Source organism: Protopterus annectens, chromosome 5.part1 (genome assembly GCF_019279795.1).
Source record: "Protopterus annectens isolate FY-2018-M chromosome 5.part1, PAN1.0, whole genome shotgun sequence".
NCBI classification, from domain to species: Eukaryota; Metazoa; Chordata; order Ceratodontiformes; family Protopteridae; genus Protopterus; species Protopterus annectens.
In genome coordinates, this window is record NC_056736.1 from 578,577,151 (window position 1) to 578,593,550 (window position 16,400).

The 16,400-nt window shown below is 35.9% G+C and overlaps 1 protein-coding gene across 1 annotated transcript in view; it reads right to left on the reverse strand.

Annotated features, from left to right (window-relative positions):
* MPHOSPH8 (M-phase phosphoprotein 8) overlaps nucleotides 1-16,400 on the reverse strand; it is a gene marked incomplete at its 3' end in the record, with an annotated part of 1,147,086 nt that overhangs the window by 562,105 nt on the left and 568,581 nt on the right. The window contains 1 exon segment of the mRNA XM_044072830.1: nucleotides 1,304-1,390. Within this exon segment, the coding sequence (XP_043928765.1) occupies nucleotides 1,304-1,390 (87 nt within the window).

Below are 16,400 nucleotides of genomic sequence, written 5' to 3' on the forward strand. Positions count from 1 at the left end.
CAAAAATCTCTTAGCTACCTCAAAACTCACAAGAAAACTGGGTCACTTTCTGCATTCATACTCCGTCTCTATACTTTGGAATTCACTACCTCTAGTTACCAGGTCTATGCCTACCCTAACCCATTTCAAAGACTCTTTAAAAAAAATACTCTCAAAAATACATGTCTCTGCTCCTGCATAAAGCCTTCTTCCACACTAGCCTCATCATCCTCTTCTGTCACATTTCAATCCCTCACAGGCTACAAGATCCTAAGGCTCTTCTAACTCCATCTCTGTTTCTATACCATATTCTTAAGCTACTGCTCAGGCTTTATTGCTTCTCTTCTTCTTAACTCTCTCTCACTATCTGCATCACTAACTTTCTGGCTGTTATTTTCCTAACTGAAACAGACTATTACAGTACATGAAAAATACAATGCTAATGTCACATATTACACTCAGAGCTGAGGAAGGTTTTGCAGTATGCTAATGTGGATAATTGCAACATTTCTATAAAAAATATATGAAGATATTACACTGCTACATGGGCTGGCTGTTGTGTTTTTGACGATAAAAAGAAGTAAGCCATTAACTTCCTTCAAAAATATGAACCAGTAATTTTGCTTTCAGTTCCTTTTCAATTCCTGGGTGAACACAACCTGCTCCAAATGCTTCTTCAGAATTCTTAATCTTTCCTTCAGGACCCCTTCCAAGATCATTTTTGAACATTTCTGATGTCAGATTTTTTGGGAAACAAACTGAGCAGAATTAACAGTTTAACACTTATTTTTCCTCTTCCTAGTTTTAGCCTCTTTAAACCAAAGCAACTTTACTTATATGCACACAGTACTACTGAGGACTACTTCAAGTAATGTAAAGTAAGAATAAAAAATAAATTCCATTGTAAATGACACTTTATGTATGCATAATACAAAAAAGGCAAAATAAATGAAGTCAATTCAAAATTATATCTTGGTACAAACACATTGAAATCCTGAGACTGAAGGATTTTAATTGTACTTCACTGATATGACGCTAACAGGAAAAACTAAATACAGAAAACAAGAGAAATAAAATTAAACATTTTAAATAATCATCCATTATTTTATTTGTATACGACATAAATGCAACACAATCTGCTTCAATACATGAGCTATTACCACTTCTAGTGAGGATAAAGTCATTTGCCTTGCAAGAATGATATATTATTCTGATTAAAAATAATAAGGATAACTAGTTAAAAACAACTGCTGTACTGTACAACTACGAGCAAACTAAATGAAATGGAGTTAGCAATAGTAATCATTACAAACAGCTATATTACCTTCATCAAGGCTGTTTCACCACTGATCTGCTGAGCATTTACAAGCGCACCAGCTTCCAAAAGGATAGCCACGGTTGTCAAAAAATTCTGGTGGTACAAAATAATGAAAATGCATTAGCAACGTGATCTATACCACTAACTGAAAAAATATCTTTCAGAAAATATATGCCATCTACCATTAACTAAAGATATGCAGGTGCCATCTTTACTAATTAATCTTTTGAGAGGGTCTTCAACAGTGACATAGCACCACTACAGCTCTATTATCCTTCCTTAACACTGTCTCTATAGCTATGGACAAACAAACTTAATTCTTGCCTACTCTTGGACCTCTCAAAAGTTTGACACTGTCACATACTCTCTACTGCTGCACAAAATGCATAACTTCAACTTCTCCTCTGATACTGTTGCATGGTTCTCCAGCTACTTCACTGATAGATCTCAATCATTCAGATGACACTCTTTTTTTTTCAAAGAATTTTATTAAAAAATTATTAAAATGAACAAATATTTCCATGAAATTATAACATTTTTTCTTTAAAGTTAAAAAACAAGAAATTAAAAAAACAAACTTTCTAATATATTAACAAATGTAACTAAACTATGTACAAAGACATTCATCATGCAAAAAAAAATTTCTTAATGTAGCTGTAGGATTAACAAAAATCATCTGTTTACATAAATTAATAAACTATTTTTCTAGAAGTTGATAGATGATATTCCATGAATTATATAATGTAATATTCCTAGATGATCTAGATTTAATAGTTAACATTTCCAAATTACACGTTTCAAGGAGTATATTTTTAAATTCCAAAAATGTAGATGTTGTACTAGATTTCCAATTCTTAGCGATTGTTTTTCTAGCTATAGATAGTATAGACCAAACCAAAGGGTACTTATTCTCTTTTACACAATCAGGAACAGGAGTATTAAATAAAACAAGTGATTTAGATATAAAGAAATTATCAGTAAAAATCGTTTGCAACAAATTATTGATATCATCCCAACATTTTCTTAAATATATGCAATTATAAAACATACGAGACCAGTCAGCATTCAATTCAATATTACATCTCCAACACGTTATATTCTTTTTAGAAAATATACTTATATTATGAGGAGTGATAAATGATCTATTTAAAAATCTCCATGTGAATAATTTCCATTTTAAAGAAGTCGTCATACTTGCTGATTGTAAAATATTAAATTAGTCTTTCTCAGAAGGGGGATTATTATTGATTAAAGAAAAATATTTTCAATAATTATCTGAATGTGTATCTAAATCACATTTAATTGCCATATAAATGTTTGATAACTTATTAGCAGGAGATTTTATGCAAAACTGATAAAATCATATATTGTATTAGCTTGGGAATTTTTTTCCTAATTATAGGAGGCATAGAATCCAATTTATTTAATACATATTGTCTAGCTTCTTGAAGCTCTAACCATAACAAGAATCAAGTTTATACTCTTCCAAGAGTAAACTATTGGATTTTATCTCATTATTTATCATCATTTGGTGCCAAAATGTTAAATGCTTTTGCTGAAATATAGAAATTTTTGTATAATCTGAAGAGAAAATAGATGTGTGTAGGCTATAGGGAAGAGTAAAAAAAAGCCAATCCTTATATATAGTATATTTAAATATAAAATTTTTAAATGATTTTAAAAGAAAAACTATATACTTAGAGTTAAAACTCAGAGAAGAAAATTCAGAAATATAATCTTTTAACCTCCAAATAAATGGATTATTAATTATATTTAGCTTATAGGAACTGTTTATATCTTTGGTATTGTGTGACAATACCTCTATAAACTCTTTCCACTTAGCAGTATATTCCACATCAATGAGATGAGAGATTGTATTGAATACTGATGAAATTGAATAACTTTCTAAATTTGGTAAGGCTATACCCCCATTATTCCAATTATACATATGGTATTGTTAATGCAATCCTTGGCTTATTTGGGAACCACAAAAAATTCTGAATCATTGAATTAAATTTTTTAATTATTTGGTAAGAAGGAGGTATAGATAAAGATTGAATTATATATAAGACTTTGGGGAGAAGGATCATCTTTAGTTTATCATCCGTAGAAAAGGGTAATTTGTTCCATTTATTTATTAAATATTCTATCTGTAATAGACTTTTATTATAATTTATTTGAATGGTATCTTTAATATTGTTAGTAATAATTATACCTAAATATGCTATTTGTTGAGACTGAGCTATATATTCATTATATTCATCAGGTATATTGTATTTTTTAAACCTGTTAAAAGAATTTGTGTTTTATTATTATTAAAAGTAAGGCCGGAATTTTTTTGAAAATATTCCATGTTTTTTAAAAAGTTTTTGTATAGATTCCCTTCTACTCCCAAGAGTAATCAATATGTAATCTGCAAACATTTGTACTGTAGATGATATAGTGGGGTTTAACTTGTATCCTTCAATATCTGTATCATGTCTTATTAAATTTGCCCATGGTTCCATAACTAATGAAAATAAAAAAGAGGGGATGGACACCCTTTCTTAGTACCTTTTACTACTGATATAGTTTGAGATATACTAGTGCCAATTTTAACATAAGCTTGGCTACCTTCATATAACACAGTGATAAGATTGATAAAATTATTGGAGAAATTTAATTCCTTTAATAGAGTGAACAAATATTCCCATGTAACTGAGTCGAAAGCACAATTTAGATCTAAACTAACTAGGGTTAAATTTGTTTTAAGATTTTTCACCGAATCAATTAAATTTAATATTCTTTTAATGTTATCCATATGAAGTTCTCTTCATTATAAACCCCATTTGATCACTATCAATTAATTTGGGTAAAAGTGTTTTAAGCCTTTCTGCATAAATGGACATAAATAATTTGTAATCAGTGTTTAACAGGGAGATGGGTCTGTAGGAGGTACCACTTAGAGGGATCTTTGTTAGATTTTAAAATAGAAATAAAAGTGTATTTCCAAGAAGGTGGAATTATGTTTTTGTCGTGAACAAGATTAAATACTTTATAAAGCAATTTTAGAGCATTTATAGGTAGTAATTTGTAAATCTCAGGAATGATGCCGGCATTACCTGGTGCTTTATTTTGCTTTAATTTGGTAATGTGAGTTTGAAGTTCTTTGAAAGATATTTATCAATAGAAATCCCTTGTTCCTCTGAAAGTCTTGTTTTAGTGTATTTATTAATAAATGTTTTTATTTCCTCTTTAGAGTTAATATCAGCAGTTGTTTGCTTGATATTTATAAAAAACTCTCTAAATTCAGTTAATATATTATGAATTTTCGATACCATTTTTCCTTTTTTAGGGGGGAATATTTCATTAATATGATTAAATCTATTTAATCTTTTCATTTTATTAGCAAGAATGTTTAAGGATTTAGGGTTAGAAGAGAAATTTATAAACTTGAATTTTTCTATATTGATCATAGTTTTATGTTTTAATATTTCTAGATATTTACTGTTTAACATATTTATTTTCTTTTATCTGATGTATCTTTATCACCCATATTACTAAGTTTTAAAGTGTCTAATTTACAGTGTATATCTTGCAGCTCTTTATCTGAAGCTTTCTTTTTTTGTTGTTGTACCAATTCAATATCCTACCATATAGATAAGCTTTTAGGGCATCCCATATGTACATTTCTGATAGATCATTAGTATTGTTAAGTTCTAAAAAATTCTGTACTTCTGTAGAAATGAAATCATTAAAATCTTTTAATTTTATGATATAAGCTGGGATCCTTTTTATATGAATATTAAAATTTGGATTGGCTACCACTTCAAAAATTATAGAATTATGATCTATTAATTTTGTGATATAAGCTGGGATCCTTTTTATATGAATATTAAAATTTGGATTGGCTACCACTTCAAAAATTATAGAATTATGATCTGATAAAGGACATGAAATCACTGCTGATTTGTTTAAGGAATCTGTTAAATTATTAGAAATAAAAACTATCTATCCTCGAGTATGAGTTATGTCTATTAGAAAAAAAAGGTGTAAAACAAAGTAGTAGTATCTGCAAAATAATTTATATCTTTCAAAAAATAAGTATCTGAAAAGTCTTTTAATAATTTAGATGATGTATATATTCTTCTCTTCCCATTAGTACTAGAGTCTCTGTAATCTAGAATACAATTGAAATCTCCTGCCAAAATAATGTTCCCTTTAGAAGATAGTACAATTTGATCTAGATGTTGTTTCACTGTGTTTATCCCTATCCCTGGGATCCAATATATGTTAATCAATGTGAACATTTTACTGTTTATTTCTATGGAGACTGCATAAAACATTCCTTTATTATCCTTATATGCATCTATTATTTTAGGAAAAGGCATTATGCTGTTCCATAGGATAGCTACTCCTCTCTTTTTCTTAGTATGTTCAGAACTTACTAAAATTTTATATGTTTTAGATTCAAGTCTGAATATATCCTCTGTTATTGAGTTTCTTGTAAAAATACTAACTAGGATTTATGTAACTTAAGATATCTAGTTAAATTCCTCCTTTTATTAGGATTATTTAAACCATTAATGTTAACTGATATGCCTTTTAGTACAGTCATTGAAAATTAAATTATGTAAATATAAACATACTGATCTAAGAAATACACAAGAATATATCTAATAGGAATACTATTATGATCATTAGAACAAACAGTGTAAGAGTATCATATTCTTAAAATTAAGGTTGTTTCCTACTACATAAGATATGAACATCTGAAAAGTTATTAGAAAATATTTATAACATAAACATGAAACAAAATAACCACCCGAACCCCTCTGGAGTTTAAAACTCCTAACTGGAATGACATCAGTCACTCGAATCAACCTCCTATCAAAAGCAGCATCCAGTCAGCACCTGCCTAAATGTCTATAGTCATAACTATAAAAATAAAGCTTCTCATCAATAACAAACAATTTTTTTTGTATGAACAAATGTATAGATATAATGTTGTGTCAATTAGTAATCTGACCACAGCTACATCTCAGGAATAAAGTACAGAATTTTCTTACATTAGTTAGTAGGTTATTAAGAACTACTATGATCTATTAGTTCACTCTTCTGTTCTAAAGTAATCACATTTGATAAGAACCTTAAAAAGAGACTATGGCATTATTTTATTACCGAAATATGGCTAATAAAGGCTGAAGTATGATATATAGTACTGCCATAGGTGACCAGCTAACTGGGACATAGTTGTAAATGAATCACCTAAAGGCCTTCAATAACCACTAACATTGGCAACTAATAAAGAAGATGCTAATAAAAGTGATTTTACTAATAATCAACTAACATACTGACTGTTCTGAAAGAAATGAACACTGCATTTCTTTGCCAGAAACCAAATATAGTGATTACTCATCAAGAAGTAAAACCAACAACATCCTGTTAGTTTTCTTATAACCAAACACCCCGGTGCAGTCTCTCATAGAAGAGTGAGTAATAAACCTTAAAAGTCTGATTTTCCATTCATTGCATTAATTTGAATTACCTCTAAGGGTCCATCACCATACTGAAAACTAGTGAAAAGATCATAGCAGTTCAAAGAAGCAAGGTGCTTAAATAGCTCCTGTATACTATATAAAAACCGTATTTAAATATAATGAGCTTTTTATTATTCAGTTATAGCTTATACTATCTTTGAATTTTGAAAAGCAATTTCATTAACAAAACAAAAGATGAAAATTTCACATTTTCTAATGATAAACAGATCTAACTATTTTTACTGCACCTGTCCTTGCAATATTATTGCTGCCTATGTGGTCCATCCCTATTAGCCTATTACACAAATGCACTCATAAAATAACTGAGATAACCTATTATATACGTCTATACATTTAACATTTTGATAAATGCTTCATATTTTCTCAGCAAGTCAATAGTTATAAATAATGTACATGTAACACAAGTATATAAACAGCTTGTAGCGTTTTTAAATCTTCCAAAAATGCACACATCACAACTAGTATTTCTCATCAAGATATTGGCACCCTTGTCCTACATAAAGCAAATATTTTCTGAGAATACTATTCGTTTATAAATACATAAGGCTCAAGAATACCTATGATGATCAGAAAAAGTATTTAGGCTACATGCGTAGTATAATCCCTTTTTATTTAAGAGATTATTGCATATAATGTCTTATAACTAGATTACTACTTTCAACTTATTGTATCTTCTTTCCGTATGCTGTATGAGTAAACAAATTTGATTCAGTAGCTTCCCGGTGAGGATCAGAAGATCAATTTACTTCCGACACCTTCATGATGACGTTTTAAGAAAGCTCCGAGCGTTCCAGCCGCGATGGATATCACAGTCTCAAGCTCATCATGAAGATAAAGCTTTCAAAGTTCCGGCGGGAAATAGTAAGTAAAACATTACTTAACTACATATAAGGCCATGTCTCGAGACTCCCTCTATACCGAGAGAGATGAGAAAGAAAGAAAAAAAACCTTGCATACACAACACGAAGCAATGACAGCTATCAAGCAAAGCTTCACCACACTATCAACCAGACTCTCCGGTTAATCTCCGACCAAAGCACACAGGCACCAAAACATACAATTAACACAAACACCACCACACATGTCTCTACAGTGCTAAAGCACCAAACTAGAGCCTCCAAATAAACACACCAACAACTCGGAAACGACAACAAAGCCTTACCATTACTCCAGCCACACTGCCACTCACATCCAGAGTCAGAAGTACCATCACTAGCACAGCAATTCTGCAACTATACATCAGGCCATCATACAATATTCCTTTATCAAACAATTAACCATAAATCAACTAAAATACAAATACAGCAATTATAACTAAATAAAAGTTTTCCAACCACTATAAGAACCAAACATCAAGATAAACAAATATGCCCCTTAATGATAAGCACCACTACAAGACATCCGGAAGCATAGATATCAGAGACAGGAAAATCACTGCATCCATAGGAATCAAACCAATAAACATTAAGATAATTAATCTTAAACAAATAGTACAAACAACTGTTCTACAAAACAAAAGACAACTATTTAGTTAACCAATTTACATTATATTAAATATAATACCAAAAGCTCACCTGGATGTCTGGTTTCATTTCCCCAAATGAGTGAATCAAGTGCAAATATGTACTTATGATTCATCTTTTGATTTTTTTTTTTTTTAGGGTCAAATGTTTTCCAAGTGTTGTTCTCAGCATTCCTTTTAAGTCTATGACTGGCCCACTCCATTTCATCTACTTTTTCCAGTATGTTATTAGATATTATACAAGTTATTGCATTGTCTAGGTCGTCAAAAATTTTAAAAACATCTTGATAAAATATTTTCAGTCTTGCAGGAAAAAGCAAATGGGTTTTTATTTTATTCTTTTTTAGTTCTCTGACTAAAGGCAAGAAAATTTTCCTTTTTGATAATACTGAAGAATAGTCATTATCAAAGCGTATAATATTGTCCTTCAGTTTGATTGGGGATTTTGCCCACGCAGTCTTTAGTACCATTTCCTTATCATGGGCTGATAGGAACTTTACAATAACAGATTTAGTATAATTGCTCTTGGTGTTTTTAGATGTCACCATTGATATATGGGCTCTTTCAATACCATATGAAAGAGTCTCCGGCAGTTCAAGTACTTCAGGCAACCAGGAAGATAAACATTTTTCCATATTATTTCCCTCTATGTTATCCGGTAAGCCAAAAAGTCTCACATTATTCCTACTATGTTTTGTACTCTTCCTGTTCTCAAGGTCATCAACCTTTGTCTGAAGAAGAGAATTTTGCTTTAACAGGAACTCAACATTATGTTCACTCTCCTGAAGTCTGTTATCCATATCACTTAATGCAGTTTCCATTCCTGAAATCTGCTTCCTGTGTTGCAATAAATCATGTAGAATGTTCATTTGGTGAGAACACTTTTCTTTGAAATTGTCAACTTTTATATCCATTTTGTCTATCTTGACACTTAGTTCCTGAATAGTAGTTAGTAATGACTGTAGTTCTTTTTTTATAGTTGTTTCTTGATGAGAAGATTTAGTGAAGCTCATCCTGTTCTTTTACTGTAGTACTTCCAAGTGCAACTTTGACAGGAAAACTTAAAATATACTTGAAATTTTTTATATACTACCCTAATATATATTTTAAAGAATTAATTAAAATAAAAAAACTATTAGGGAAGTTTATATCAATATTTCCTGTCAATAAAGTTCTGTAAAGGCTGAGCTGATAAAAAAAGCTGCTACTCTGTGCTCATCTTGGCCACGCCCCCCAGATGACACTCTTGACTCTCCCCTCTTCTCCCTTGTCAAAATGGGTGTACCTCATGGGTCTATCCTAGGGCCTTTACTTTTAAATATATTTACTAATCAGCTCTATACCTCCTGTCCTCAGTTATCTTTATTGCAATACGCAGATGACTCTACAGTCAACTCTCCCTCTAAGCTCTTCTCAACTACTCAGGCATCTTTTAACTTAGTTGAAACATGGCTCTCCAACAGCTAGCTTCATCATTAACGCTAAAAAAACAAAGCTGTTACTCTTCCTAACTAAAATGTTCAACAATATTAAACCCTCCTTCTCCATACAATCCCTTAATAACACTCCCATTCAGGTAGAATCCAGTACTAGGCTCTTAGGCGTAACCATCGACGATCAACTTAAATTTGACTTGCATGTTAATAACTGTATCAAAAAGACTCATTCAAAACAAGGGCTCCTTTACCGTAACAAGAAATTCCTTACCTCTGAAGCCAAGACGTTTCTCTTTCTCTCTTACCTACCCTCTACCCTGTCTAATGTACAATTCTCAAATTCTCACAAATCTTAACTCAGCACTTCTGACCAAACCCAAATCTACATACAACAAGGTAGCTAGATTTGCTGCCAAACAAACCTACAAATACCATCACTGTCTCTCTAAAACAACTAAAATGGCTTGAATTACCCCACCAGCTTCTTTCTCAGCTCCAGATCATCCATTCTATTCTATACCAGCCCTTTCTACTGCCCAGCACCATCCCCTCTCATCCCCCATTATTCTCCCTCCAGACCTCTCCGAAGCTCTAACCAAGACCTACTACAAATCTACAAACCCAAGTCTAAATTTGGACGCAACATACACAGCTATCGCCCCACTATTGCCTGGAATAGGCTCCCACTAGAAATCAGGACCCTTGCAGATCCTAAACAATGAGACAGCCACCAAAGAGCACTTTAAAAGTCACTGGTCCTGCCACTGCACTCGCCCTCCTTAAACATCCCCTACTTCTCATACCTTAATCTACTTTCTGCCCTTAACTCACTCTTCTCACTAATCTTCTTTGACTACTCTTTCTACTGTCTTCTAAAATCTATTAAGCAAAGTGCCTCAGAGAAACACTCTCTTGTAACTGTCTTGCCTTCATGCAACTGCATCATGATAAAACTGGATTTTTGTAACCACTTACCCCAAAACCTATACTCATCTTAATGACATATTTCTTTTTTATACATCTTGAAATAGTTATGCTATACTCCTGATTATTGACACTGTATAACATTGTACTGCTACCTAATTCCTTGTAATAATCCTGTAACATTGCTGTTTAATGCTAATTTATAATGAAAATTGTATAATATGTTGGAGCTTTTCTCCCCAGGCCTCTGCTGAAAAAGGGCTCTTCAGCTCAGTCGGACAATCCCAGTCAACAAATGTAAAATAAATAATAAATAAATAAATCTGTGAATTCCTTTCCCAGGTCTCACCAAGGATCATGTTTAGGAAGTGAATGCACTCTTTGGTACAGCCAATATTACAGTCATTGGGTTATAGAAAGACCAGCACACCCAAGCCCAACCTTTTCACCTGAAAAGACAAAAATATTTAAATAACCCAAAATCTACTGAAAGAAACCATTAAGTGGAAATGATGAGCTGAAAAAGCATCTACTGCAAAAAGACCTAAAAGAAAAGAGTCCTCCTTACCCACCACAAAAAAATCAAGACTGCTTCCAAAATGTCAAAAGTACCTAAACCTGAGGACCAGCTTATTATGGGGGGGGGGGGGGGGTGTCTGAGAGGAATGTAACAGGATATTCATAATATCACATGATCTAAAAAAGGGGAGTCCTCAAATGGCTAACTGTTGGGATTTCCTCTCCTGCAGTCTCTTGCAAGGCTACTTTTTCAGCCCCCAGTTTTCAGGAATGTACACAGTGATGTCACACCAGACTAGGCCAGCAAACCTAACTGTGCACCTAGGAGTATGCCCATTTATAGAGTCAGCACATTATTTGAAAAAAAGAAGTTATGCACTTACCATAACGTTCCATGTGAGTTGTTCATCTCACCTTCATTCTTACAGATGGGTTAGGAGCCAATCTATCGGCTCCGAGTTGGCCGCTTACTAGCTGAAGATCTCAGAGTAGCTCGAGGCCAGGTCCCTATCCCATGATGCTCTCTGTCCTACCTCGGATCTAGTTTGCTGAACCCAGCATGCACAGACATAACCCAAATAATACTCCAATTGGAGTAAGAAGTCCCAGAACAAGACCACCAGACCCCAAATCTACTCATTCTTCGAGACCCTGAAGGGGGAAGCCAGGTGGGAATGTAAGAATGAAGCAGAGATGAACTCGCATGGAATATTATGGTAAGTACATAACTTCTTTATGTGAAGTTGTTCAATCTTGCTGTTCATTCTTACACATGGGTAGCGTCCCAAGCACCCTAATCCTGGGTGGCTCAGGGGAGTATATTCCTGAGGATAGTGGAACCAAATGAAGCCCTGTCCACTTTGTAATGAGTGATAAAGGTATGCGGCTTAGACCAAGTGGCAGCTGCACATATAGTGTCCAAAGGCAATCGAGCCGCATAAGCAGAAGAAGTGAAAACAACCCTAGTGGAATGCGCCTTTACACCATGCTCTAATGTTTGGTTTGCTGAAGAGTATATAAATATAATGCAGTTGGTTAACCATTTTGAAAGGGTGACTTTAGAGACTGGTAATCCTTTCTTAGTCTCAGCATGAGATACAAAGAGTTGGTCAGATCTTTTAAATTCCTTTGTCCTGTCCAAATAGAATCTCAATTATCTGTGGACATCAAGTTTATGCGACATGTACTCCAGCTTATTAGAATGGTTACTGAAAAAGGTTGGAAGTTCAATAGTTTGATTCAGGTTAGTCTTGGAACACACCTTTGGCAGGAATGAAGGGTTAGTCCTCAGTGATACTCTGGGTGAAACACCAAGTATGGGAGTTTGATAGAAAGGGCTTGAAGCTGAGGTAATGGCCGCCAAGAAAATAGTTTTCCAAGAAAGAAACTTCAAATGGCAAGATGATGCAGGCTCAAAGGGAGGAAGAATAATACATGACAGCACAAAATTTAGATTCCAGGGAGTAAAAGGTTGTCTAACAAGCAGTCTAAGATGAAAGGTACCCTTCAGGAAAGCCCTACATAATCTGAGACATCAAATAAGAACCTTCAGCTTCGAGGTGAAAATTCGAAATTGCAGCCAATTGAACTCTAATAGTGACAGCTGCAGCACCTTCATGAAAAAGCTCAGATAGAAATTCCAGGATACTAGCAATCGGGGCAACATAAGGATCAATGTTATTCTGGGAGGCCCAAAAAGCAAATCGCTTCCATTTACTAGCATACAACTTTCTGGTGGAAGCTTTATGTGAAGGTACAATAATATGCTGGACCTCCGAAGAAAATTTGTGTGACCTGGCTAGGTTAGGAATCGGAGTACCAAGCTGTCAGTCTGAGGGAACGAAGGGAGGGATGGAGGGCCCCTGACAAATGTGTCAGCAGGTCTGGAACTGGGTCCAGAATCCAAGGTTCCTCCAGTTGATAGAGTTGGAGGAAGGGGAACCGAATCTGTCGAGACCAAAAAGGGGCTATTAAGATTACAGTCCTTACCAGGCTTTTGGCTTTCTGGAAGAATTTCGGAATCAGGGGTATAGGTGGGAAGGCATACAGGAGTCCCGGGGGCCAATCGTGTATAAGCGAGTCCCTTGGGCTGTCCTCCGGAGGGGGATTCAGGGCAAAGTAGCTTCTGCATTTGGCATTTATAGATAATGCAAACAGGTCACAGCAAGGCTGGCACCATCTGCGGAAAATCATCTCCGCAAATTTGTCTTTGACAGACCACTGGTGCGGTAGAAGAATGGCTCTGCTCAGTTTGTCCGCTATCACGTTGGATTGCCCCGGGATATGCGTGGCTATCAGAAAGTGCCCGGTGGGTACTGCCCACTGCCAAATTCTCAAGGCCTCTCGACACAGGGGGTAAGACCTGGTTCCCCTTGTTTGTTGACGTACCAGACAGTACAGTTTTGTACCTACCATAAATGTAGATGTTCGAGTGCTAATACAGCTGCAGTAATCACAGATGGGTTTTCAGCCGTCAGGCGGTCCCTCGGTCGGACGAATTCCAAAGTCTTGGTCCGGCGTCGGTTGTCATCGCTTACTCTTCTGACGTCAGGAAGGCCAGAGTATATAAGACACAGCCGACGCCATGTTCTTCAGTCTTTCTTGCCCCAGATGTCAGGTGCCCCCAAAAGGAAGGCAATACATAAATAAAGCTTATCTACATATGCATGCAATGCAATGTAATGCAAAAACAGTGTAAGTAAGCAAATGAAACATAGCAGGATAACCCAGTCAAGTGGTATGAAGAGGTTGTTAGGACCCATGCCTTTACCAAGTGGGGAAGAAGGGAGGGAAACCTGTACTGCAGCTGTATTAGCACTCGAACATCTACATTTATGGTAGGTACAAAACTGTACTATGTTCATCGTGCATACAGCTGCAGTAATCACAGATGGGTAGAGTCCCAAAGCTATGCATAGGGTGGTAGGTACTATGAGGAACTGGGTTGAGCCAGAATGCCCAGCAAAACAGCAGTGGCAAAGCCTGCTCTTGTTCTGGAATATAAGGGCAGGTGGTAGTGTTTTGTGAAGGTATGTACAGAACTCCAAGTGGCTGCCTCCAAAATATCTTTAGTAGGAACACCTCTGAGGAAGGCTGTAGAGGTGGCTGTGGCCCTGGTGGAGTGAGATCTGATACCAGTAGGGACAGATTTCCCATGATAGGAACAACAAAACTGTATGCAGTGGCCAATTCACTTGGAAATGGTCTGTTTTGTAACTGGTTTCCCTTGAGCCCCTACGGCATAGGACACAAAAAGTTGTTCTGATTTCCTGAAGGACTTTGTTCTGTCCAAATAATAACGTAGCTGCCTATGGATGTCTAAAGAGTGTAGCAGCCTTTCCCCTTTGTTTTGAGGGTTAGGATAAAAGGTAGGCAGGTGTATGGCTTGATTTAAGGCTACCCGGGATACCACTTTTGGCATAAAAGATGGGTTGGTACAAAGGGAAACCCTGTCCTGATGGAAGATGAGGAAGGGCTGCACCGCCATGAGAGCCTGTAGTTCAGAAACCCTACGAGCTGAAGTGATGGCCAGAAGGAAAGCAGTTTTCCAGGACAAATATTGCAAATCTGTTGAGGCAGCAGGTTCAAAAGGAGGCAATGTTAATTTTTCTAGCATGTAATTAAGGTCCCAGGCTGGTATTGGTTGCTTCCTTGGAGGTCTTATATTCTTAGCCCCTCTGAGGAACTGTCGTAAGAGTGGGTGAGAAAATAAAGGAGGATCCGTGTTGAATTCTGCAGAAATGGCTGAGGCATGAATTTTTATGGAAGAAAATGAGAGCCCACTGTTCAGTAGTTCAGCTAGGTACTGTAAAACCTGAGGCAAGTTCAATTTTCTAGGGTCCTGGCCTCTTTTCTCATTCTAACAGCAAAACCGCTTCCATTTTGCGGAGTAAGCTTTTCTAATAGATGGTCTTCTGGCCTCCAAAATGACATCCTGCACCTCCTTGGAGAGTAGGGTCTGTTGTGGTGTTAAGGAATTTTCCATGCAGCGAGGTTGAGTGTTTTCAGCTGACTGTGAAGAGTTTTGTAGTTGTTCTGAGTCAGCAGAAGAGGTATTAGAGGCAGGGACCAGGGAGGAGTATGCGTTAAGCTCCTCAGGAGTGGATACCAGTGTTGCCTTGGCCAATCTGGAGCAATCAGTATCATCCTCAGTTTGTCTGTTCTTGCTTTCAAAAGTACCTTGGGCAGAAGAGGCAGAGGTGGGAATGCATAAACTGTCCATGCTGTCCAACAGAATGAAAGGGCGTCCACTTTCCAGGCCTTTGGATGAAAGGTCCTTGAACAAAACTTTTTCATTTGATGGTTCCTGTGGGAGGCAAAAAGATCTATGTCTGGCCTCCCCCACGCTTGGATTATCTCTGTAAACACTAGAGGATGTAACTTCCATTCGTGTGGATCTGTCATATTTCTGCTTAGAGTGTCTGCCAGTGTGTTTTCCAGCCCTGGCACGTACTGTGCTTGAAGTTCGATTTGTCTTTCCAGAGCCAAGTTCCAAAGAGTCATGGCTAGTCTGCACGAGGGGTATGAATGTGTTCCTCCTTGTTTGTATATGTACCACATTACTGTGGTGTTGTCTGTTCTTATCAGTAATTGTCCTGGATGCAGGAAGTCCTTGAAAGCTGTGACTGCATTTATTACTGCCAGCATTTCTTTTTGATTGATGTGCAGGTGCTTTTCCTTTTGGGACCATCTGCCCTGAATGCACTTGTCCTTCATGTGCGCCCCCCAGGCGTAATCTGAGGCGTCTGTGGTTATGACTTGTTTTGCTTGAGGCTTGCAGAATGGAAGGCCTGTGGTTACTTGACATGCTTGGGCCCACCATAGAAATTCCTTTTGCAAGCATGGGATTATTGGTATAATTGCTTCCAAACTGTGACTGTGTTGAGACCATAGATTTTTTAGGTACCATTGAAGTTTCCTCATATGCAGCTTTGCACATGGGATTAGAAGAATGCAAGATGCCATGAATGCCAGAGCCTGCAGGATTTTCCTTGCAGTAAGCCTGGCACTTTTTGCTAGTGTTTTGAAGTACTGAGATAGTTGCCCTTGTTTTTCTGGCGTAAGATATGCCATCTGGGTGTTTGTGTCCAAGCTGGCACCCAGGAAGGTTATTTTCTGAGATGGTGTTAGCCTTGATTTCTCCTTGTTGATGGTATATCCCA